The sequence below is a fragment of the Plecotus auritus genome (assembly GCF_963455305.1).
Source record: "Plecotus auritus genome assembly, chromosome: 6".
NCBI classification, from domain to species: domain Eukaryota; kingdom Metazoa; phylum Chordata; class Mammalia; order Chiroptera; family Vespertilionidae; genus Plecotus; species Plecotus auritus.
This window is the reverse complement of record NC_137773.1, coordinates 31,689,011-31,711,741: the sequence shown is the minus strand read 5'-3', so window position 1 is coordinate 31,711,741 and position 22,731 is coordinate 31,689,011. Positions and strand designations below refer to the sequence as shown.

Genomic DNA, 22,731 nt, shown 5'->3' with positions numbered 1-22,731 from the left:
CATATGCCCTAAATCTGAATTGTGTAACATAGCCATTCCTCACTAATCATTGGTAAGAGGAAAGCAGATACTGTGTCTGACTCAGAGTAATGAAGATCTACCTTATGGTCCAGGATGGGGGTAGCTTTCTTGGGGACAGAATACCCAACAAGAGCTCTGACAAGCATGAGAAAAATGAGGTCAATACTCTAAATGTCCAGTTTTTGACAGCCTTAGCTTTGAAGACTTCTTAGTAACTTGCATTTGGTTATATTTACATTAGTATAAAACTAATGGATTAAATTAATAATATATGTAATATAGTGCCAGGTAGTGGGCAATTGGTGAATAGTAGTTATTGCTCATATTTCAAGCTAGAAGATGTGATCAGACTGGATCTGCACATATGAGATCCTGTTTTTTTTTTGTTTTTTTTTTTTTTTACATATGATAATATAGTGAGATTTGGTGTACTGTCTGAGTAATATTGTTATTGTATGATCAATGTACTTTTAGCATTTGTCCTAGTCGTGGCTTATGTCTCTATCACAGAAATTTCAAGTAATTTTTTCCTTTTGCTGGGGCTGATCAATCCTTAGAAGAACTCGTTATATATAATAGTATGGTAATTCTATAAATAACACAGGATGGCCAAATTATGTCTATAATTTATTTTACTTAATGTTCTTGATATAAATTCTCACTTGAATACCTGAAATAAATATTAGTTATATTTAAAAAATAAAGCTTGCTAATAGTAGCATTGTCCTAAAACCTAGTCAGTCATATCTTGGTTTATGAAGACTTAATATTATGTGAAGAAAGTGAGAACATTTAGACTGATACCCTTGCATATCTTTGTAAAATGGTGGGATAAGTAAATCAGTGATGTTCTTGAGATAAAACATAATAGTCCAGAATTTTGTATGCTATTGAAGAAACTTACTGGAAATGCTGCCAGACTTTTAATTCTGTGTGCCATGAATCCATGAAGAGTTTCAAACATTTCCAAAATAAGATGTCATAAAAATCTTGAAGTTATTAAGTAACATGCTGGATGATCTTCTGTTTGCCCTTCCATATCTGTTTTCTGCCCTTGTGCATCCTGCTCTCTGTCTCAGGAACTTCACCTGTCTAGGCTGCATCCAGGGACTCCTTTGCCCTCTGGCTCTTGGTTGCTTTGGCCAATGGGAGCATGAATAGAAGATCAGAGGACATAGGAGAGTGAGGCTGGGGTTTTATTCTCCTGGCTGGTTGTCCTGGGTGGCTTAAAGTCATATCCTGTGTCTGGTGGTATTCTCCACACACCTACCTGTTCCCTGGATTATGGTAACTACTGTCTCCTCTTGTCTCTTCAGGCCTAAGTGCTCTAATGACCTTGTGGTTTCCCTGTATTTTGCCCAGACCTTTGTAGCGTAGTCCCTAAACCATCTTAGAAATACCTACCTAGCTTGATTTTGTTATCTGTTTACTGCTGGTATCTTGAGTGATACTTGTTCCCATTTTAAAGTTTGTCTTGGGTTTATAGTATGTGATGGTTATTTATAGATTTTCTTGGGTCTAACTCTTTAACCTTTAGCCTTAGCCTCCTACAATAAAATCCATTGAGTAGGCTGGCTATAGGCTCTTGTGTGCCTTCTGTTCATAAAATGGCCTTTTATAGGTCTGGGCCTTGGTATGTATTCTTATAAACTAGTGCTTTTCTTAGGAAGTAGATTGCTACTCATTTTATCCTAAGGTACCAGACTGGTGGAAATTTTCCCTTTTGGATATTGCCCACTGGCCTCCTTCAGTAACTGGTCCATTTTTCCACACTTTTTTCCTGGCAGAATTCCTCTATTACTATATGCTTAGCCCCCTAGACCAGCGGACACCAACCTTTCGGACCTCATGGACTACTGGTTGGCGATCGCTGCTCCAAAGGTTTCCTTAAACCAGCGGTCGCCAACCTTTCGGACCTCATGGACCACCAGTGGTCTGTGGGCCACCGGTTGGTGACCGCTGCCCTAGACTGTTTTCACCTTTGACTTTTTCATCTGTTCCCAGGCGTGGTATGTAATAATTTACCTCCTCATTGAGCCTCTTATTTTTGCAGGCAGCCCTAGTTCACAAAAGGGATATTTCCTCAAGAACAGTATTTGGGTTCCAAATATATACTGGCTCCCTTCGCCTCCCTTGTATCATTTAAGCAGCAGCCACCTATTGAGGAAATGTTAACCTCATGAGGTCTATAGGCTCTATGGAATTTATCTATTTCTTCAGGTTTTTCTGAGCAAAAACATGTAAAAGTTTCTTCAGGGGCAGGGGATATCATTCCATCCATCTACCCACCCACCCACCCACCCACCCACCCATCTATCCGTCCACCTGCCCACATAACCATTTATTCATTCACCCATTTCTGCCCACTTTCCTCCCTCCCTCCCTCGCTTCCATAAATCATCTCCAGGCATATAAAGTCTGGGTCCACGGCAAACTGTCCTTTTAAAATAGTCAGGAAACCTGCTACAGCTTTTGGCAAAGTCTTTCACGTGTCAAAACTCACATCCTTATACATTCTTTCTTCCCAGCATTTTTTGGGGTCCCTGAGGGTTCATTCAAAGGACCTAGGGGGGGGGATTGTTTGGAGACCAGAGTTCACAAAACTAGGAGCTCCATCCTATTGAGGGCTGTTGCTAGAAATAATAAATAACTCTAAAAAGGTGTTTACTATGTGCTAAACACTTATAAGCCATTTATAAACACAAACTTGGTCTTTACAAAATGGTGTAAGGTAGATACTATAATTGATCAGATATTAATTCCAATAGATGAAGGAAATATAGCACAGAGAGATTAAATAATTTGGCAAGGTCATTCATCTAGTAAGTTGTAGAGCCAGGTTTTGAATTGGGGCTCTCTGGTTCCAGAGGACAGGGATTTTGTCTGTTTAAATTGCTACTATAATCCTTAGTGCTTAGAACATTGTCTGGATATAGTAGTGCTCAATAAATATTTATTTAACAAATGAGTGAATAAGTAAGCCACTTACCTGTACTACACATCCATCCTGGAATGGAACTTTGCGTGTGTCCCTAATCTTTTACTTTTCTTGGTCTAGAATATTATTGGCTGACTAGAAGTGCTGAATTTCCATTAGGCTGTAGGCTTTTCTTTGATGCTAAGGTAAAATAGATGGAGCAGAGGTTAGTCATTTGAGTCCAAGAGAAGACATGATCAAATTTTATATTAAGAGGGAAATGAGAGGAAACTTTCACTTTGAATTTCCAGCTCTTGGTAAGAGAGTGTTATAGATTGCTTAAAAGTTAGCTTCTGTTTCTTGGTCACTGCATGTGATGTTGGTTTAGTTACATTAAAAGGAGTCATTTCTTCCTTGTGTTTTCTGTTTGTTCCTGAGTCTGCCTGAAACATAACCAAATTGGTGAAGTTGAAGACTCATGAAGATTAAAGTAGACCAAGGGACTCTTACTTCATAAGTAACCTACTAGTATTATATTGCTTAATAGCTCACTTTTCCCACTAATTTGGATTACTTATAAGCACTATATATCTTGAAAAGAATACTTATGATTGGTTATTATTTTTATAGTAAATAAAAATAATAATTCCTTGTGATAGTGTCCATTTTCATATCTGTACTTAACAAAATCTAATTTCTTTGTGTTACAGCAAAAGCAGTTCTAAAGAGAAAGTAGTAGTGCTCCAGCTGGGTGGTTCAGTTGGTTGGAGCATTGTCCCATACACCAAAAAGGTTGCGAGTTTGATTCTGGGTCAGGGCACATACCTAGATTGTGGTTTCATACCTGGTCGGGGTATGTACGGGATGCAACCAATCGATGTTTCTCTCTTATATTGATATTTCTTTCTTTTTCTCCCCATTTCTTTCTCTAAAATCAATTAAAAAAAATCAACATCCTCAGGTGGGGATTAAAAAAAATAATAGTGAAAGTTAAAGTACTTTGGCAGTTAGAACAAATGATGATACTTAGCTGTCATAGGTTCAAATATATTCCCCAATACTTGGTAAATAGGAATCTATTCAGAGATACATTGTGGTGAGGGCAAGACATTTAGAAAATGCCATACAGAACATGTGCACCAGCAGCTTTAGCATAATGGTTAGCCCTAGCCCCGTGTCATAGCTTGAGTCTTGAGATGATAGTTTTTTTAAATCCAGGGGATTCTGTTTCTGAGTACTTAACCTGATATAGTCTTTGGAAAGGTAGGTTTTTGTTGTTGTTTTGTTTTTAATTCTCCAAATTCAAGCTAAACTTTTATTTCATTTGGTTGAACTTCCTGGGCTTCTCCTAAGCCTTGCTATTTCCCAGGAAAACATTCTTTTATATCCTCTTTAACTATTTAAGCAAACATATTATATTCCATTTAAGAGCACTCTTGTTGGTGCCTGATTTATGTTACTGAGCCTACACTTGGAAAGAATTACATGGTGTGGTCTAAAAACCAGGCTGCTGTCCAAGTGTCAGTCAGTTCCCAGGGATGGTTTAGCTCTCCCTTCCATCTTCTAATGACTCTGACTGACTTCAGTGATCCAGCAAACAGGTGTGTTGTTCCTGCTGGAACTTCAGCACGTAGATTACCATCATGTCATCCTCCATGCTGTGGCCCACCCCCATGCCTCAATTGTAGATAGACTTTTATCATACCAGGCCAGGCAGTGGCTTTAGGAAAGTCAGGCGTTGAATAGTAATTCAGACACTATGTATTAACTTTAGGTGACCACAAATTTCTTTAACAACCTTTGTAAACGGCTGTACTGATCTAGGTTATAGGTACTTACAAAGAATGCCAAAACTGATTGCAAAACATTTGTATTAAAACAGAGGACAAATACAAGTGCTTCAAGGCAAATGCTTTCCTAGAAGACTTAAAAGTCCTTGATTGTGGTGAGGGCAAGACATTTAGAAAATTCTACTCAGAATTTGTGCACCAGCTGTTTACGCATAATGGTTAGCCTCAGCTCCCTGTAATAGTTGGAGTCTTAAAATGATCACTGACACTCTAAATCCACAGGGTCCTGTTTCTAAATATTTAGCCTAATGTACTGTGCTGTGCTACAGGGCATTTGGAATGCTGTGAGCTGTTACTTGCAAATTCAGATTTCAAATGAGAAAAGAATTCTAGGAGGAATAGAAAGCTGTCATATTATACAAGGTTTAAATAAAGATGCAAATCTAAAATATATAGTGAGATGAAGTTTCAGAGTTTGGTGTTTCTAATGCTTAGTTAGGAACTCATCTAGAAAGGTGAGCATTTAAATAGTTGAATCAGACTTTGAGTAATTGATTTTGGCCTTTCTAAGTTAGTCAGTTTTCTCTTACATGTTTACACATTTAGTACTTCTTTTTAACACATTTAAATTTGTACTTTAGGATTCATTTGGTGACATTAACATTGAAATTCTGTGATCACATAAAATAGAGTTGGAACAGCTCTGGTGGTCACATATTTCTCTTCTGTGGTGGTGATCCACAGTTACTGGTACTAAAGACTTAGTTTTATTTGTTTGAGTAATTTCAGTAACAAGGGGATATCAGAAGTAACCCCTTCACATCTCGCTTATTGTTGGTATCACTTATTTGTCACTTAGCATATTCACCCTGTCTACCAATTAGAGGCTAGTAGTGTAAACCACGAGGAACCTCAAATCTTTTTAACTGTAGACCAGGGGTGGGCAAACTTTTTGACTCGAGGGCCACAGTGGGTTCTTAAACTGGACCGGAGGGCTGGAACAAAAGTATGGATGGAGTGTTTGTGTAAACTAATATAAATTCAAAGTAAAGGAGTGGAGGGGAAAGCAAGAGAACTGGATAGAACAGCCGGATCCGGCCCGCGGGCCGTAGTTTGCCCACGGCTGCTGTAGACTATAATTATGGGGTAGAGGAAATTGTAAAGGACATTTTCACTTAAGACCACATGTACATAGAGTATTATAGTGAAATATAAACCTTTTGATTTTCAATATGGAACACGTGAGCCTCAGCTTTGTGCCTAATGACCTGTGTTCTAAGATGGTCTTTGGGGAGGGGGAAAGGAGGGAAGGAGTCGTGTACTTGGGAGAATACCTGGCTGGTTTGCATAGTTTGTGTACTCCTGTGGTATCTTATCCCAAATTTCACAAAACTCTTGTAATAAATTTTATAACTTAATAAAAAACTCCTTATAATAAATCTTACTTTAAGTATTTCTCTGAATGATTATTCTATTTTGGTTGGAGCTGTAATCAAGATGCTAATCAGTTTTAAGTTTCACTTTTTATTTAGTGCTGTGCTAAGTGCTTTATGTGCATTATCCCTTTTAATCCTCAATATAGTGATAAGAGAGGTACTTATTCCTATTTTACAGAAGGTGAAACTGACCATGGAGACTTAAAGTAAGATCACAATAGTTAGGAAAAAGTAGAGCTGGAGATTGAAATCTAGGTCTATGTGGTTTGGAAAAGTTTGAACTCTTATCTACTGAGCCAGTGCTCGGCAAACTCATTAGTCAACAGAGCGGCAAACTGCGGCCGCAGTTTGCCGACCACTGTACTAAGCCATATTGCCTCCTTTGTGATGAGCTTCCAAGCCAGACTTAATGAAAATATTGTGTCTACTTAGTAAAAATTCTAACTTTCAATATTTACTGACAAAATGTTATATGAATAGAACTGTTAAAATGTATTGTTTTACTCTTATAGGAACTGAAAGATGTGGGCCATCGTGATCAGATGGCTGCAGCTAGAGGAATCCTGCAGAAAAACGTTCCGATTCTCTATACTGCTTCCCAGGCATGCCTACAGCACCCTGATGTTGCAGCCTATAAGGCCAACAGAGACCTGATATACAAGCAGCTGCAGCAGGCAGTCACAGGCATTTCCAATGCAGCCCAGGCCACCGCATCGGATGATGCCTCCCAGCACCAGGGCGGAGGAGGAGGAGAGCTGGCATATGCGCTCAATAACTTTGATGTAAGTTATACAGGGAGGAAACTACAGGCTCTTGACCATCCCCTAAAGTTAAAAATTTCTGGGGAAATGTGATCAAGGTTTCTAATGAAAGCTCAATTTCTATTAGATGTACAATCTAAGTAGAAAAAAATTTTATGAATCATCAAGTCTACTTATCTTGACTTGGCCTAAAGCATTTCTCTTCCTCTTTTGCTTTCTTGTTCTTTTCTTTTTTAGTTTGATTAAACTTCTGAATTCTTTAATGCATCTTGTGTTTCCTACAAGGTCATTCTTTATTGAGGACATGAGTTCAGTTCATTTCAACCAAGATTTTAACCTTTTGGTAGATGGGACGCTATGGGAGACACAGAGGCAAATGCACAGTCTGGTTGGAGATAAAGATACATCATAAATGACTAAAACAGACGTGCCATCATCTTGTCTGTCTAGATATACTTTTTTTCTCAATGACTAAATTGTAATAATAGACAAAATTTAATCAAGTGGAAGCAAATTTGGTGCTAAAATACTTTCGTAGCATAATGCCATGTAATTACCTTTTGTAGATGATGCCTATACATTCTATGTACACACTATCCTATGTATCTAATCTTAATTTTTTTTGGTGGGTTTCTTTTTAAAATTTTTGCTCACACTGCCTTCTGGTTTCAGTAGATGACAGCAGTTTAAGATTTTAAAAAATCTTATTATTGTTATTTTAATTAACATAAGGGAAAATTACTTTCCAGGTTGCCAGCATCTTTCATAAGTAGGAATGCTATAAAGTAAAGAATCAATATAATGGAGTGCATACTATTTTTAATATTTTTTTCCTTGCCTTTGCTTTGTCTCAGTACTTTACTTTGGTGTGGGTAACTGATCCTTGCTGATACGAATGGATGATTTAATACTTTACATAAATTATGAAAACATGGTGTTAGAACTGAATTTTTACTCTGGAACCTTAAGCATAAAATGACTTTATAGCAAACTCTGATGATACATCTTATAATTTACTGGTGGTGTTGTCCGTCTTCTCCCCCCCTCACCTCCCCCCCTCGTATTTGGCAGTAGGGTATATTGGTCTCTTTCAAAGCAGTAAGTCACATTTTGCCCTAAGTTGAGTAATATCAGAAGCCACTTAATTCATAGGTGAGGGGGTTGGACTGAATGATCACAGGTGGGTTGCAGCGCTATGACTCTTTAAGTTCTGGGACCATTAATTCCTCATTCCTGTTGGTCAGAATGCATTGTGTGTTCTGTTTTGACCAGAGAAATCCTGCAGTAACTTAATCTGGTAAGAAAAATGATGAGCTAAAATGTAGGTTAATAATGAACTCAAGGTATGCATGCTAAATCTTGAAACGGGGCGGGGGGGGGGAGGTTCTTTGAAAGGGAAAGAAGAAATGTACACTTAATTGGAAAAGGGCAAGCTTTTTAAAGAAAAACCTTGGCATTTATGTTTAAATCAATAAGAACATAGCCCCCATAAAGACAAATTAAAAGTAAAATACTTGCCCAGACATTTACCAGTGTAAGGATAAATTGTATCAAGTGGAGAAGTTGGAGGGAGACCAATAGCCACTGTCCTGGGGGTGTTGATATTTGACCTTGTACCATAGCTTACTTGTGACCTCACTCATCACTGGTAAAGCTGGATATAAGCGGAGTTAAGGGAATAAAGGGGAGACAGTAAGCACTTATTCTTATTGGGAAAGTTATATCCTAGAGTGGCTTTGTTGGGACAGATTGCTACCATCTCTTACAGAAAACTTAGAGATATTTGAGAAAAAAAAAAAGCCTTGAATTTAGACATAAATTTAGGATAAATTTGAGACTGAATTGTTCATAAACATTTGATGAGGTGTGAGGAGAAAACAGATTGAAATTGATTATAAATGCATTTCATTCTGAAAGTTTGAAGACAGGTGTCAATTTTATTAAATTTTTGTGGTGAAACAGTTCTGCCAGTGTCATGTAGCAGTTTTATACTCTGTACATAGAAAAGAAAAAGAGAGCTAACTTTTATTTTCCCTGTAATTTTCATTTGGTAACTTAATATTACTACATAGTCTGGCCTTTAAATGTTCAGATTAAGTAGATTGAACATGATTTTTATGCTGACATACTTTTGTTTGCCATTTGTGGTATACCTTATCCAGACCCCATTCAGGTGGATAGTCCTGCTTCCAGTGCCTTCAGCCGGATAGTCCTGCTTCCAATGCCTTCAGCTGGATAGTCCTGCTTCCAATGCCTTCTTCGAGAAGTGATCCATAGACCAACTTGTGTAGTATGGCCCCTCATTTGTCAAGGAGTATAACTTTCAGGCATTGTAATTTTTGTGTTAAATCTTGATGTTTCTAATCAGCACTTTCCTCCCCTTCTGGAAATAATGGAGGGAACAGAGATTAGCAGTAACATTTAATAATGCTGCCTTTGCAGAAACAAATCATTGTGGACCCCTTGAGCTTCAGTGAGGAGCGCTTTAGGCCTTCCCTGGAGGAGCGCCTGGAAAGCATCATTAGTGGGGCTGCCCTGATGGCTGACTCATCCTGCACTCGTGATGACCGGCGTGAGAGAATCGTGGCCGAATGTAATGCTGTCCGCCAGGCCCTGCAGGACCTGCTCTCGGAGTACATGGGCAATGTGAGTATCAGAACTTTTCTTTCAAATAAGAGTTTTCCACACAGATGTTGGATCTGAGATGTTTTAAGTATAAATGGCAAATATGTTCTTGGCTCCTTGACTCTTGGTTGAAGCATCATTTTCAAGGAATAGATAAATGGCTTTCTGTGTGCCCCTTTCCTCCCCAACTTTTTATTTTGAAAAATGTTAAACTTCTGGCCCTGGCCAGGTTGCCCAGTTGGTTGGAGTGTTGTTCCCATATGCTAAGGTTGTAGGTTCTATTCCTGGTCAGGGCACATAAGAATCAATCATTAATGCATGGATGGGTGAAAAACTGATTGCCGTTTCTTCCTTCCACCATCCCCCACTCCTCATCCCCGTTTCTCTCTAAAAAAAAAATACAATTTTTTTAATTTATAAAAATAATACTATGAGCGACCATCTATCCTTTATCTAGATTAACTGAGTAACACTTAGAACGTGTGCATGTTTGTGTATATAAATGTATGTGCTTATATGTGTCTATATCAGCCTTGGGCAAACTACGGCCCGCGGGCCGGATCCGGCTGTTCTGTCCGGTTCTCTTGCTCTCCCCTCCGCTCCTTTACTTTGAATTTATATTAGTTCACACAAACACTCCATCCATGCTTTTGTTCCGGCCCTCCGGTCCAGTTTAAGAACCCATTGTGGCCCTCGAGTCAAAAAGTTTGCCCACCCCTGGTACACAACCTTTTTTAAATGAAACATTTGAAAGTGAGTTTTAGACATTGGGTTGCATCACCTCTAAATATTTCAACACACATCTCCTAAGGATAATCACCTTCATTACCCCTAAAATTCTATTATCACATGTAGGTGGCCATTTAGTTTTGAGTAAAACAGAATGCTGAATATATATTATGTATACATTATAGTTGGTGAATTTTTTTTTTCATGAACCATATAGAATGTCATAAGAGCAGGTAATTACTAAGTGAGCTGTATTAGGCAAACTGAGTAGTGTTTCTGAATTTTTAAAGTTTGCATTTAAAAAACCAGATGCTGTGAAATTTAACACTTGACATTTTTTTTTTTTGCCATAGAAAATACTAGTTAAAATTTTTTTTGGGTCTTTTGTTAATGTCTTTCTTTTTCTTCCCTAATCCTTCTTTTTCCATTCTAGTTATTTAATATTAATTTAGGCTTACTGTAGTTTAGATCTTGTACCCAGTATTTTACTGACAAAAGAAGAAATAAATGAAATATAAAATTATATAAAATCATTTGAAGGGAAGAGGGACAATACAAATTAGTTCTCACTAGTGATTTTTCCCAATTTAATACTTTTCAGGAAAAGATCTTGGTACTTTCTCATTTGTTCATTTGCCATAAATCTTTGTTTACTTAAATGTGAACAGACAATAGTAAGTCATGATGGAATTCCGAGGGTGAAGATGAATGCCTTCCTGTGTTTATCTTATTTCTACCATATTGTGAAATTAGTGAAGCATATTGAGTTTTTTAAGCCATTGCCATGTTTTGATCATATGCAGTCTACCTCTGAAAAATGAGACTAGAGCAGGGGTGGGCAAACTTTTTGACTCAAGGGCCACAATGGGTTCTTAAACTGGACCGGAGGGCCGGAACAAAAGCATGGATGGAGTGTTTGTGTGAATTAATATAAATTCAAAGTAAAGGAGTGGAGGGGAGAGCAAGAGAACCGGATAGAACAGCCGGATCCGCCCGTAGTTTGCCCAAGGCTGGACTAGAGGCTTAGTTAAAAGGAAAAAGTGGTTGATAAATCACAGTGAAAATGTAGGACACATTTAAAAATCCATATCTAAGCTTGGAAGTCTGGCTCATGATGTTGGAGATTTATATATGGAAACAAAGGACTCCTGGTATGTAGGTGGATCAGTTATCTGCTATCACACGTAGTGCTGAAGTGGTGCAAAGTGTCCAATGCAGTTATGATTAGGAAACCATTTTAAAAACAGCCTTTGGTAGCGAGAATATGTGGTAAATCTGTTCTCATTGCTAGATAGAGCTTCCTAACCAGTCTACAAGATATCCCTTGAGTCTTGGGATTGGTCAGATTTCGGGCTAGTTATCCTGGTCATGACTAACCTGGTTTCTCCCTAGAGTATTAGACACATAGTACTTCTTATTGGTGCCATGGATGTAAGTAAAGGTGGGAGGCACTCATTTATACTGAAGACATGGAGACCATAACAGCATACTTATGTAACACTGTATTTAACATGTAAGTGAAAACGAGAACAGTGATTGATGTTTGGATGAAATATAAGGATTATGGTAGGGGTTTTGAAATAAATGATCTTGATTCAGAAATATATTTTAAAAAATGGTCTCTGGGCATGTTTCTCCTAAAGATAAAAATATTTTATTTCCTTGTATCAACTCATGTGAGCAGGCTAGGTCCTGTCAAAAAGTGGTAGAGTAAGGCTAACAATGGGGAACAGTGAAGCACACTTGGAAGCTTAGAATGGTGAAAGGGTGTACAAGAAGCACAAGCAACTGGGGATATATTTTTGCTTATTAAGGAAGCATTCAAAAACATTTAGAACGTCAAGTGACCATCAGAACTTAACTGGCAGTGTCTGCCTGTTGTCAGTTCATACTGAGTATGTGTCACGTGCCAAGTAGTATGCTGAGCACTGTGTAAAAGGAGGAATGAGGCACTGATTCCTCCTTTCTGAAACACACTAGATCTCTACAGGGCATTTGTTGGAAATGCTGCCCTAGGTACTGCTAAAATTGTAAATTGGATGAGATTATTTCTGGTGGGAAACCCAGGAGGACTTTATGGAGGATTTATTTTAAATTCTTTAGATTGAGCTCTACCTTAACTTTTGAAAGATGGTTCTCTTTGTTTTGATTATTTCTGTTGAAAAATATTAGGCCAATAATTATGGTATGTGGAGAAGTGAGACAATCTGGATTAATTAAAACTGGTTTACTGCATGGAACTTTGTAGACAGAGTATGGTAAAGTCCAGAAAAGTTCACATATTTTTACTTTTTCATTTCCTGGATTTTCTCAGTAATGTCAGTATTTTTATATATCTCTCAAAATCTTTCAATAATCTTTTGAGTCTTTCTTCCTCATCCTGTGTTGCTACTTACCAAGTTACATTGGTGTTTCTTTCTAAGGCAATAGGTTCTTAACTTTGGATGCACATTAGACTCCCTGGGGAACTTTAAAAAAATCCTGATATTTAGGTTGTCTCCCAGTTAAGTCAGAATCACTGGATTGAGATCTAGGTGTTGTTACATCGCCAAAGGAGGGATAACGGATTTATTCGATCATCCGCACACCAGGTGTCTGAGCCTGGATGGCTCCAGCATCCCAGTGACGGGAGTCAGCAGTTTTTAAAGGACTCTTGGCGGGCTTTTTCTGGGCCGAGAATTCTCTGTGCAGGTCCGGATTCTGGGAAGTCCGAAGGGGAGAGATAATGGTCTTAACAAGTGGAATGTGGTCTAAACAAGTGGAATGTCCATTGTGAAGTGGCCTAAAGGTCAGTTCCCAGGGGAGGAGGGTATTGATTCAATTATTGGATCAGACCTAACAGGTTTCAGTATTTTTAAAGTTTCCTAAGTGATTCCAGTGTGCAATTAAAGGTGGAGAAACTGCTTTGATGGTTTACTGCATTTGTCCCTTTCTGTCTCCATTAGGCTCTGTTCACTCTCTATTTTTCTATCTGTCCCGCCTGCTCAGGTAGTCTGAGCTCATGCCTTCAGTAGGACATTGTTTATTATGTTTTTAAAATTCTCTCCCACCTGTTTAAACCTAACTTGTTTTTTCTTTAAGGCCCACTCTCCCTCACCCCAATCTCTTTGCTGAAGGCCATTTTAAACTGTATCTACATTATCTTTTCCCTGCTTGAAGTTTTGTACCTAATTGTTTACTTCCTTGAATTGTTGCTTAATTTTATTTCCTTTGTCCATGTAACTTCTGTAACTAAGTTTTAAGCATTTGAATGATGGGAACTATTTTAAAAATATTTTCAGGGTTTAGTATAACGCTAGAAGAGGTACTTAATAACTACTCATGCTGACTTGGGAGAATGCATAAAATGAACAATTTTGGATATTCATAATGTTAAGGATACATTAACAAAGATTCTTGCTCTTACTGCCTTACATTCTAGATTATGGGGGAAGAGGCCATGGGTTGATTTACCTCTATTTCTTGTAGATCTTTCAGTATACAAATGACATTTGTAGAAAAAAATTAAACCAAATACACTGAAATAAAGTAGTGAGTGGAAGTGATATTTTATATCAGAGTGGATTTAAATTTAATTCAAACATCAAATGAGGGCCAAACGCCCTTTTAAAGGCTCCAAGGACCGGGAGTCTAGCAGCCTTAAATAATGGTCCTGCTTGAATTGTGGTTTGAAGAATTGGAGGGTATTCTTGGCTCTGTTGCTAGCTTGTTTTAGGATTCTCTAACAGTGGTCGGCAAACTGCGGCTCGTGAGCCACATGCGGTTTGCCGCTCTGTTGACTAATGAGTTTGCCGACCACTGACCTAGACTCTTGATTCCAATAATTATAGGCTGTTGTTCCTTGTGATTAAGCCCTGATATTGATGTATAAAGTAATGCATTTGACCCCTATTTACCTAACATGAAAATCCTTCAGGTTATTCAGTGGATCTTTGTAGTTCCACAAATGACTTTCAGGTTTCCTTGAAATTAAATGTGGTTATTGTGGTTAAGTTTAATTTGTTCCTGCTCTATCAGCCAAAGGTTACTCTGCCCATGAGGGTTCTAGAGAAAGAAAAACAGCTTGCATGGGTGTCATAATCTTAAAAGGTTTAAAAGGAAATATAATTGAATTTGAAAAAAGTTATTGCCACTTTATTTCTTCATAATTGAAAGTCATACATGTACATTAAATTACTGAACCACCATTACTATTAACATTTAGGGATATGTATTGCCAGTTCTTTTTCCTTTCTTCTATGCAAGTGTTTTTAAATTTTAAAATAGTTTGACCTTCTTAATGTTCTCTGCATATAAATAAAATATTTCTATAACTAGGGTTAAGCTATTAAAGTAATAGGTTAAAACAGATTATCAGGTTAATGGATTAAATTTTTTGTTCCTTAAATATGTAGCTGACTTTGGAGCCCTGTTGTGTGTTATAACATTCTCTGAAGATATTTCAATGACATTGAAAAACGTCATTCTGAAGAGCCCTGTGCTTTATACAGCTGAATTCTTTATTTCACACTTTTCATTCTGCTGAGGAATATGCAGGTTCTTAATAACATTCCTTTCTCCCTCTGTTAGGGCATGTATTTTGAGTTGTTTTTCCAATAGTAGAACTTACTGGGACCAAGCTTATTTGTCTCTTCAACTTCTGACTCTTCAAAAACCAAATAAACACCCTCCCTCCCCAAAAAAACACACACCCCAAACTGAAAACACTTAACAGTGTCAGAAACATAGAAGACCCTCAATTGTTGAAATGAATTTCATTTGGTTTTGGCCTAAGCAGACTTGCCCAGCAGTTCATGGTAGTGTGTTGCGTGACTGGAGTTAAGACTTAATAATTGGTAAGAAGCATACATGCCTTGCTTGGGCTTGAGTAGCTCTAGCTCTGTGCCATCCAGTATGGTAGCCACTATCCATATGTGGCTATTTTGTATTTAAAATATGACTAGTCCAAATTAAGATGTGTTATAAGTACAAACTATACACCAAACTGGACTGAGTACATAGAAAATATCTCACAAATAGCTCATTGATAATATTTTGGACATAATTGGGTTAAATAATACCTGTACTTAAATTTACCTGTTTGTGATGTTTCTTGCTTGCATTATATTTCTCTTGGATAGTTCTGACTACTGGATAATCAACCAGTGAAGGTGATAAGAGTAGATAAGAGTTTAACATCAGCTTCTTCATTGAATGCCCAGAATGGTACAGTAATCCATAAATGTAGGTATTGTAGCTTATATATATATTTTATAGCTCAAACTATAGTTTTAGGCAGAAGAAAATTGGTGCAGCTTAGGACCTGGTGAGGATGCTACTGCTTAAGGATACATTATATCTTTGTTCTTGCCCTAAACAGTAGATGCAGTGATTTCAAAATCCTGCAAAGAGGAATGCAAATAACTGGGCATTTTTTGTATTGGATTGGGTATGTATTTGAGGAGGTTCATTATGTTAATATATCAAATATAAACTTTTTATTTGATTTGGATAATAGTGTGACATGGAATGTATGAATAGGATGCAGTTAATGTTCACTTTGTTTTTCCCCATGTGCTTTTTTTTTAAAATCTTTATTGTTCAGATTATTACATATGTTCCTCTTTTATTCCCCCACACTCCCCTCCACCTGATTCCCCACACCACCCCATGCTCTTACACCCGCCCCCCTGCCGCTACTGTCTTCATCCATAGGTGTAAGATTTTTGTCCAATCTCTTACCGCACCCCTCACACACCCTTACCCCGAGAATTGTCAGTCCACTCTCTTTCTATGACCCTGATTCCATAATATTCATCAGTTTATTCTGATCATCAGATTTTTTATTCACTTGGTTTTTAGATTCACTTGTTGATAGGTATGTATTTGTTGTCATTTTGTTGTTCATAATTTTTATCTTTACCTTTTTCTTCTTCTTCCTCTTCTTAAAGAATACCCTTCAGCATTTCATATAATCCTGGTTTGGTGGTGATGAACTCCTTTAGCTTTTTCTTATCTGTGAAGCTCTTTATCTGACCTTCAATTCTAAATGATAGCTTTGCTGGGTACAGTAATCTTGGTTGTAGGTTCTTGCTGTTCATCACTTTGGATATTTCTTGCCACTCCCTTCTGGCCTGCAAAGTTTCTGTTGAGAAATCAGCTGACAATTCAATGGGTACTCCCTTGTAGGTAACTAACTGTTTTTCTCTTGCTGCTTTCAAGATTCTCTCTTTGTCTTTTGCCCTTGGCATTTTAATTATGATGTATCTTGGTGTGGTCCTCTTTGGATTCCTCTTGTTTGGGCTTCTCTGAGCTTCTTGGACTTGTAAGTCTATTTCTTTCACCAGGTAGGGAAAGTTTTCTGTCATTATTTCTTCTAATAGGTTTCAATATTTTGCTCTCTCTCTTCTTCTGGCACCCCTGTAATTCGGATGTTGGTACGCTTAAAGTTGTCCCAGAGGCTCCTTACACTATCTTCATATTTTTGGATTCTTTTTTCTTTTTGTTTTTCTGGTTGGGTGTTTTTTGTTTCCTCATGTTTCAAATCTTTGGTTTGATTCTTGGGGTCCTTTGATCTACAGTTGAATTTCTGTATATTCTTTATTTCAGACAGTGTATGCTTAATTTCTGACTGGTCCTTTTCCATTTTTTTGGCATTCTCATTAATATCCTTAAAGGTCTCACTAAGTTCCTCAGAGGTTTTTAGCAGATTCTTGAGTAACCTTATAACTGTGGTTTTGAACTCTATGTCCAGTAGTTTGCTTTCCTCCATTTCTTTCATTTGTGACATGTTTCTTTCTCTCCGCATTCTGGCTGCTTCCCTGTGTTGATGGAGTGGCTTTGTGTGGTAGGTGACCTATAGGGCCCAGTGGTTCAGCCTCCCCTATCACCTGAGGTGGATACTCTTGGTGCACACCTTTGTAGGCTGAGTGCACAGTCTTGTTGTAGTTAAGCCTTGATTGTTGTTGGTATCACTGGGAGGAATTGACCTCCAGGCCAATTGGCTGTGAAGACCTGCTGTGTCTATAATGGAAGAACTGCTGTTCTGGAGACACGCTTATGGGGCAGGACTTGTTTCAGTGGGGCTTTGGTGCTCACTGAGTCTGCTTCTTGAATGTGTCACTTATGGATGTGATAAGTTGAAATCTGGTGTCTTCTCACACTGACCACTAGGTACACTGTCTTCTGGATCTCCAATGGAGTGCAGGTCAGCTACTGTCTGAGGCCACCCAGCAGGAGCTACAGCGAGGTCTGCAGATTTCTCCTGGTCTGACCAGAGCTACAGTTTGTTAGGTTAAGCTGCGATAGGGCAGGCCATTCATAAGCAAAAGCCGCTGTGCACAGTTTGGGTGGGTTTATAAATTGGACAGGGCGGGATCTCAGGGAGTCACTAGGGCGTGGCAAACAGTGATGGCTGCCAGTCAGCCGTCTCTGCGTCTCCTTTTTTCCAAGTCCCCGCGCCCCACGCCCTAGCGCAGTAAACAATGATTCCTGTGCGCACCTCTGCAAGAAAGCCACCCTCACTTTCTGACCCGATGGCAGACAGTCCAGCTTCTCCCCATAGGGGTCTGGGTCCCCAGAGTCTCACCGGAAACTGGAGTTCAGAGTAATGGGGAGCTGTGTCTCCCTTAGAAACAGCGCACCCAGTCGCCAACTGCCAGCTCGATTCACGCGCCTGTGTACCTCAGCTTTTCTGCGCTTGTGCATGTCTCAATGCTCTTTTCTTTTTCCTTCTGGTTGTAGAACTTCTACTCAGCCAGCTTTCCTGTGGTTCTGGGTGCTAGATGTTTTGTCTTTTAGTTGTAGTTTTGGTGTGGTTGTGAGAGGCAGCACGTACAGGTGTATACCTTATGCCACCATCTTGGTTTCTCCTAATGTTCACTTTCAAAGATATATTGTTTTTTTTGTTGTTTTGTTTTGTTTTATTTTTTAAATATATATTTTATTGATATTTTACAGAGAGGAAGGGAGAGGGATAGAGAGCTAGAAACATCGATGAGAGAGAAACATCGATCAGCTGCCTCCTGCACACCTCCCACTGGGGATGTGCCTGCAACCAAGGTACATGCCCTTGACCAGAATCGAACCCGGGACCCTTCAGCCCGCAGGCCGACGCTCTATCCACTGAGCCAAACCGGTTTCGGCCAAAGATATATTGTTATTGTAGTGAAGGGAAGCTCTTAATTTAGATGCTCATCTCTTCTCAGTTTTGCAAATGACTTCCTGGAATCATTTTAGCATAGCCAGAGTTTCCCAGCCCTTGAAAGACTCTGCAAAGAGTTTGTTACTGCATTATTTTATGGCTGCGTTTCTTAATTTTTTAAGGATGAAAATAGCTTAATATTTTTCTAATTACAGAACTTCTGTGTTCATTATGTATCATTTGTAATCCTACCACCTATTTTTGGTGTATAGCATTCCAGGCTTTATTCTGGGCATGTGAATATACACACCTATCTGTTCCTTTTCTTACTGTTACTTCTTTTTTTAAACAATAAAAATAAGGATTATCTGTATTATTATATGGCTTACCATATGCTAGCCATTGTGATAAGAGACATACATTATTGTCTATTTTATTCCGATAATGACTTTTATTGAGTTATTTGCTTAAAACTATACGTACATACAGCTGACATTTGAACTCAGATTTTTCTGACCTGAAAGTCTGAGCTCTTAATACTTTTATCATTTCATATCTTTGTAAGTCAGCAAATAAGATTTTACATCATCATCTTTAATGGCCAGTGGAATTTTCCACTGTTGAACTTTATAAGTGACTGACTGTTCTGAAATTAAATACTTCACACTAAACAAGACAGATTTGTGTCTTGTATAGCTGCTTGAAGTGAGCAGAACTGAAACCGGACAACCAATGGGTCTGGGCTGCTTGTCACTACTTGAGCCAATTAAGCAGAGACAGGGTTGAATAATATATGAGCATTTATTCAAAAAATGCCATTTATCTACAAAAATCAGCTCTTCCCCTCCCTATATGCCAGCTGCTTATATTGAAAGACAAAGATTACCTGAGAAAGTAGAAATTACAGGTATGAGGAAGTAGGCACAGTATAATGATTACAGGTTGCTGGCAGTGTGGGCTGGGGAAGGGGGTCACAAAGGGCGGGCGCCTCCCAGACCAGATTGTTTCAGCAACAAGGTTGTCAATCCTTCCATGATGATAAGCAGTTTTTGGAAAGGGAGGATGGACTACATTCCAATGTTAACTCCTATGTCCCGGGGCATACAACTCTTAGCCAGGTTAGAATGTGCTTTCTCTAATCAGAACAGAACAATTATGGTTAACAGAGCATGATTAATATTTCTTAGAATTATAGTTCATCCCCACTATTCTATTTCTGCCTCTAAGTGACCAAGAAAGCTTTTTAGCATATCCTCCCATTCTAGACAGGCATTGAATGTTATAGATGTTTCAGTTGGCTCTGATATGCAACTATAGGGGCTGAGATTTATTTTATAATATGCTAGAATTTTTATCTTTGTTTGAATCCTTAGGTTTACTGCAGTAGATACTCACCTGTGTTGCTAGTCCATAGTTCTGTAGCTTTGTATGCCTATGATTTTATTGATTGTTAGTGTAAGCTTTTCTCTGAGTTGCCTAGTATATTTGGGAGAATCCTATCTAATAAAAGGTTAATATGCAAATTAACCATCACTGTGTCACAAAGATGGAAGCGCCCATTCCTCTCAGCCCCACCGGAGTCCCCCAGTTCCAGGGGGGCAGCTGCTGAGAGCGGGCATCATGAGCAGCCTGGGGGAATGCTTGCTTCATTGCTGCGGCGACGAGGCAAGCGTTCCGTGCGTGGCTGCGGATGGGCCTCTGGGCCGTGGAGCGGCCAGGCCTCGCAGAGAGCTACTGGTGCATGGATTCATGCACAGGACTACTAGTTTAGATATAAATAGATGTTGCTTTGAATGCCAAATTTGAGCAAATGTAGGACTTGCTTCTCTTGACAGAATAGCATTTATTTAATTTGAAAACCTTATTTGTCAAAAATTAATGTGTGATTTTCTTATGGATGAGAGGTTTAAAAGATGTAACTCTGAGTAAGACATCTCACCTGTTATATTTTATATTGCTTTCTAATAGGTTTGAGATACTTCCTATGTATGCTGCTCTGGCATTAAGAATTGAACTTTTTAAGAGGCAAGTTCTTAACCTTTCATATATAAAAAAAATGCATGTTTATGTATTAGATGAAATGGTGCTGGCCTAATGGAGCAATAGTGGAGTAGTCTCTTGAAATCAGGATGATGGAGCAGACATGAAACCTGCCTAGTTTCAGGCCGCAGATGGATACAGGTTTAGCCTCTAAGGGATGGCTATGAAACTGTGGTATTACTTTCTACTCTTTAGATGTGTGGACGAAAGGGACCACATGCTAACCTGACAAGCTCAGGAAAGGCCTGCATGGCAGTCTTGCAGACTCAGAGACCTGAAGTAACCAGAAAGGATGGTCTGAAATTAAACTTGAACTAAAAGCAGTTATGGTGGGTAGTTACGTCTTAGGCCAGTATCTTCACTGACAAGGTCAACTTTTACCTTAACTGAGCCTGTCTATCTTTTTGCATCTATAATATATCCTTGAAATGTCTGGGTAACTTGTAACTTCCCTTTTTCTGGACCCTTTGGAGCACAACCTAATGTGCTGGTTGCCAGGACAGATACCACAAATTCCTTATTATCATGTTAATTGTTCTTGCACCCACCTAAGTATGTGTCTATCATTTTACTTTTTTTAAAATTTCTTTATTGATTTATCATTTTACTTTTTATCCAATCCAGTGGTCCCCCCTCCCCCTGCCACTTTTATTTCTCCCGCCTCTCTAGTCTATCACCAATGGATTTCATGTAAGCCACCCATGTCCCTTTCCTTTGATTGCAATGTATAACTACAGATGTAACTCACCATTCTCTAGAGCATTATCTCAATGCATTGAGGTTCTGCTTCCCGGCATATGTTGACAGTTTGGCTCAAATAAATTCATAAAAATTCTTTACAGGTTTTAATGTTTTTTTTTTTTTTTTTTTTACGTTAACAGATGTCAGGCAGGCTTAAAAAGGTTTCATATATAAAAATGTTTCTGAATTAAAAAGTAACCTCTCAGAATACTATTAGTAATTGTTACTAAGTGCTGGTATGATAAGCAATATAAATTTTCTTGTATATTTCCCCCCACATTTTTTGACAGTTTCTTATGGCCATAATGACACATTTCAAAATATGGTTAAACCACCCTTAGTTTTATGTGTCTTGGATTTTTAGGTTTATAATTCATAAACTGTTAGGGTTGCCGAAGGAGGAATGCATGAGGCCAAAGTGGTGAGGGATTATGAAGTTATTAGGTCATCTGGATACCAGATGGGCTAGCCCCAAAATGGCACCAGCACCCAGGGCAGGGAGTCAGATTTTTTTAAAAAAATAAATCTTTATTCAGATTATTACAGTTGTTCCCCTTTTTCCCCCACATAGCTCCCCTCCACCCGGTTCCCACCTCACCCTCTGCCCCCCCCCCTCCCCCCCGGCTGTCCTCATCCATAGGTGTACGATTTTTGTCCAGTCTCTTCCCGCACCCCTCACACCCCTTTCCCCCCGAGAATTGTCAGTCCACTCCCTTTCTATGCCCCTGATTCTATTATATTCACCAGTTTAATTCTGTTCATCAAATTTTTTATCCACTTGATTTTTAAATTTTATTTTACTTTATTTTTTAAAATAAATCTTTATTGCTCAGATTATTACAGATGTTCCTTTTTTTTCCCTTCATTGCTCCCCTCCACCTGATTCCCTACCCCACGCCCTTACCCCCCACCACTGTCTTCATCCACAGGTGTAAGATTTTTGTCCAGTCTCTTACTGCACCCCTCACACTCCCTTCCCCCCGAGAATTGTCAGTCCACTCCCTTTCTATGCCCCGGATTCTATTATATTCATCAGTTTATTCTGTTCATCAGATTTTTTATTCACTTGATTTTTAGATTCACTTGTTGATAGGTATTGTCATTTTGTTGTTCATAATTTTTATCTTTACCTTTTTCTTCTTCTTCCTCTTCTTAAAGAATACCCTTCAGCATTTCATAAAATCCTGGTTTGGTGGTGGTGAACTCCTTTAGCTTTTTCTTATCTGTGAAGCTCTTTATCTGACCTTCAGTTCTAAATGATAGCTTTGCTGGGTAGAGTAATCTTGGTTGTAGGTTCTTGCTGTTCATCACTTTGAATATTTCTTGCCACTCCCTTCTGGTCTGCATAGTTTCTGTTGAGATATCAGCTGACAGTCGTATGGGTACTCCCTTGTAGGTAGGCAACTGTTTTTCTCTTGCTGCTTTCAAGATTCTCTCTTTGTCTTTTGCCCTTGGCATTTTAATTATGATGTGTCTTGGTGTGGTCCTCTTTGGATTCCTCTTGTTTGGGGTTCTGTGCGCTTCCTGGACTTGTAAGTCTATTTCTTTC

At 38.6% G+C, this 22,731-nt stretch overlaps 2 protein-coding genes across 6 annotated transcripts in view; one reads left to right on the top strand and one right to left on the bottom strand.

Moving 5' to 3' along the window:
* The window catches only part of CTNNA1 (catenin alpha 1), a 198,832-nt gene that overhangs the window by 68,471 nt on the left and 107,630 nt on the right, over nt 1-22,731 (top strand). For all 3 annotated transcript variants that reach the window (XM_080672996.1, XM_080672997.1, XM_080672998.1), the window contains exons 6-7: nt 6,677-6,946; nt 9,368-9,571. In XM_080672996.1, the coding sequence (XP_080529122.1) occupies nt 6,677-6,946; nt 9,368-9,571 (474 nt within the window). The remainder of the gene's footprint in view (nt 1-6,676; nt 6,947-9,367; nt 9,572-22,731) is intronic.
* Nucleotides 1-22,731, bottom strand: part of LRRTM2 (leucine rich repeat transmembrane neuronal 2) — an 88,970-nt gene that overhangs the window by 35,679 nt on the left and 30,560 nt on the right. Inside the window, exon 4 of one of the 3 annotated variants that reach the window (XM_080673003.1) lies at nt 9,213-9,308. The exons of the other annotated variants lie outside the window; for them this stretch is intronic. The gene's annotated coding sequence lies outside the window, so the exon portion shown is untranslated. Of the gene's footprint in view, nt 1-9,212; nt 9,309-22,731 lie in introns of those variants that run through there. 3 annotated transcript variants of the gene reach the window in all.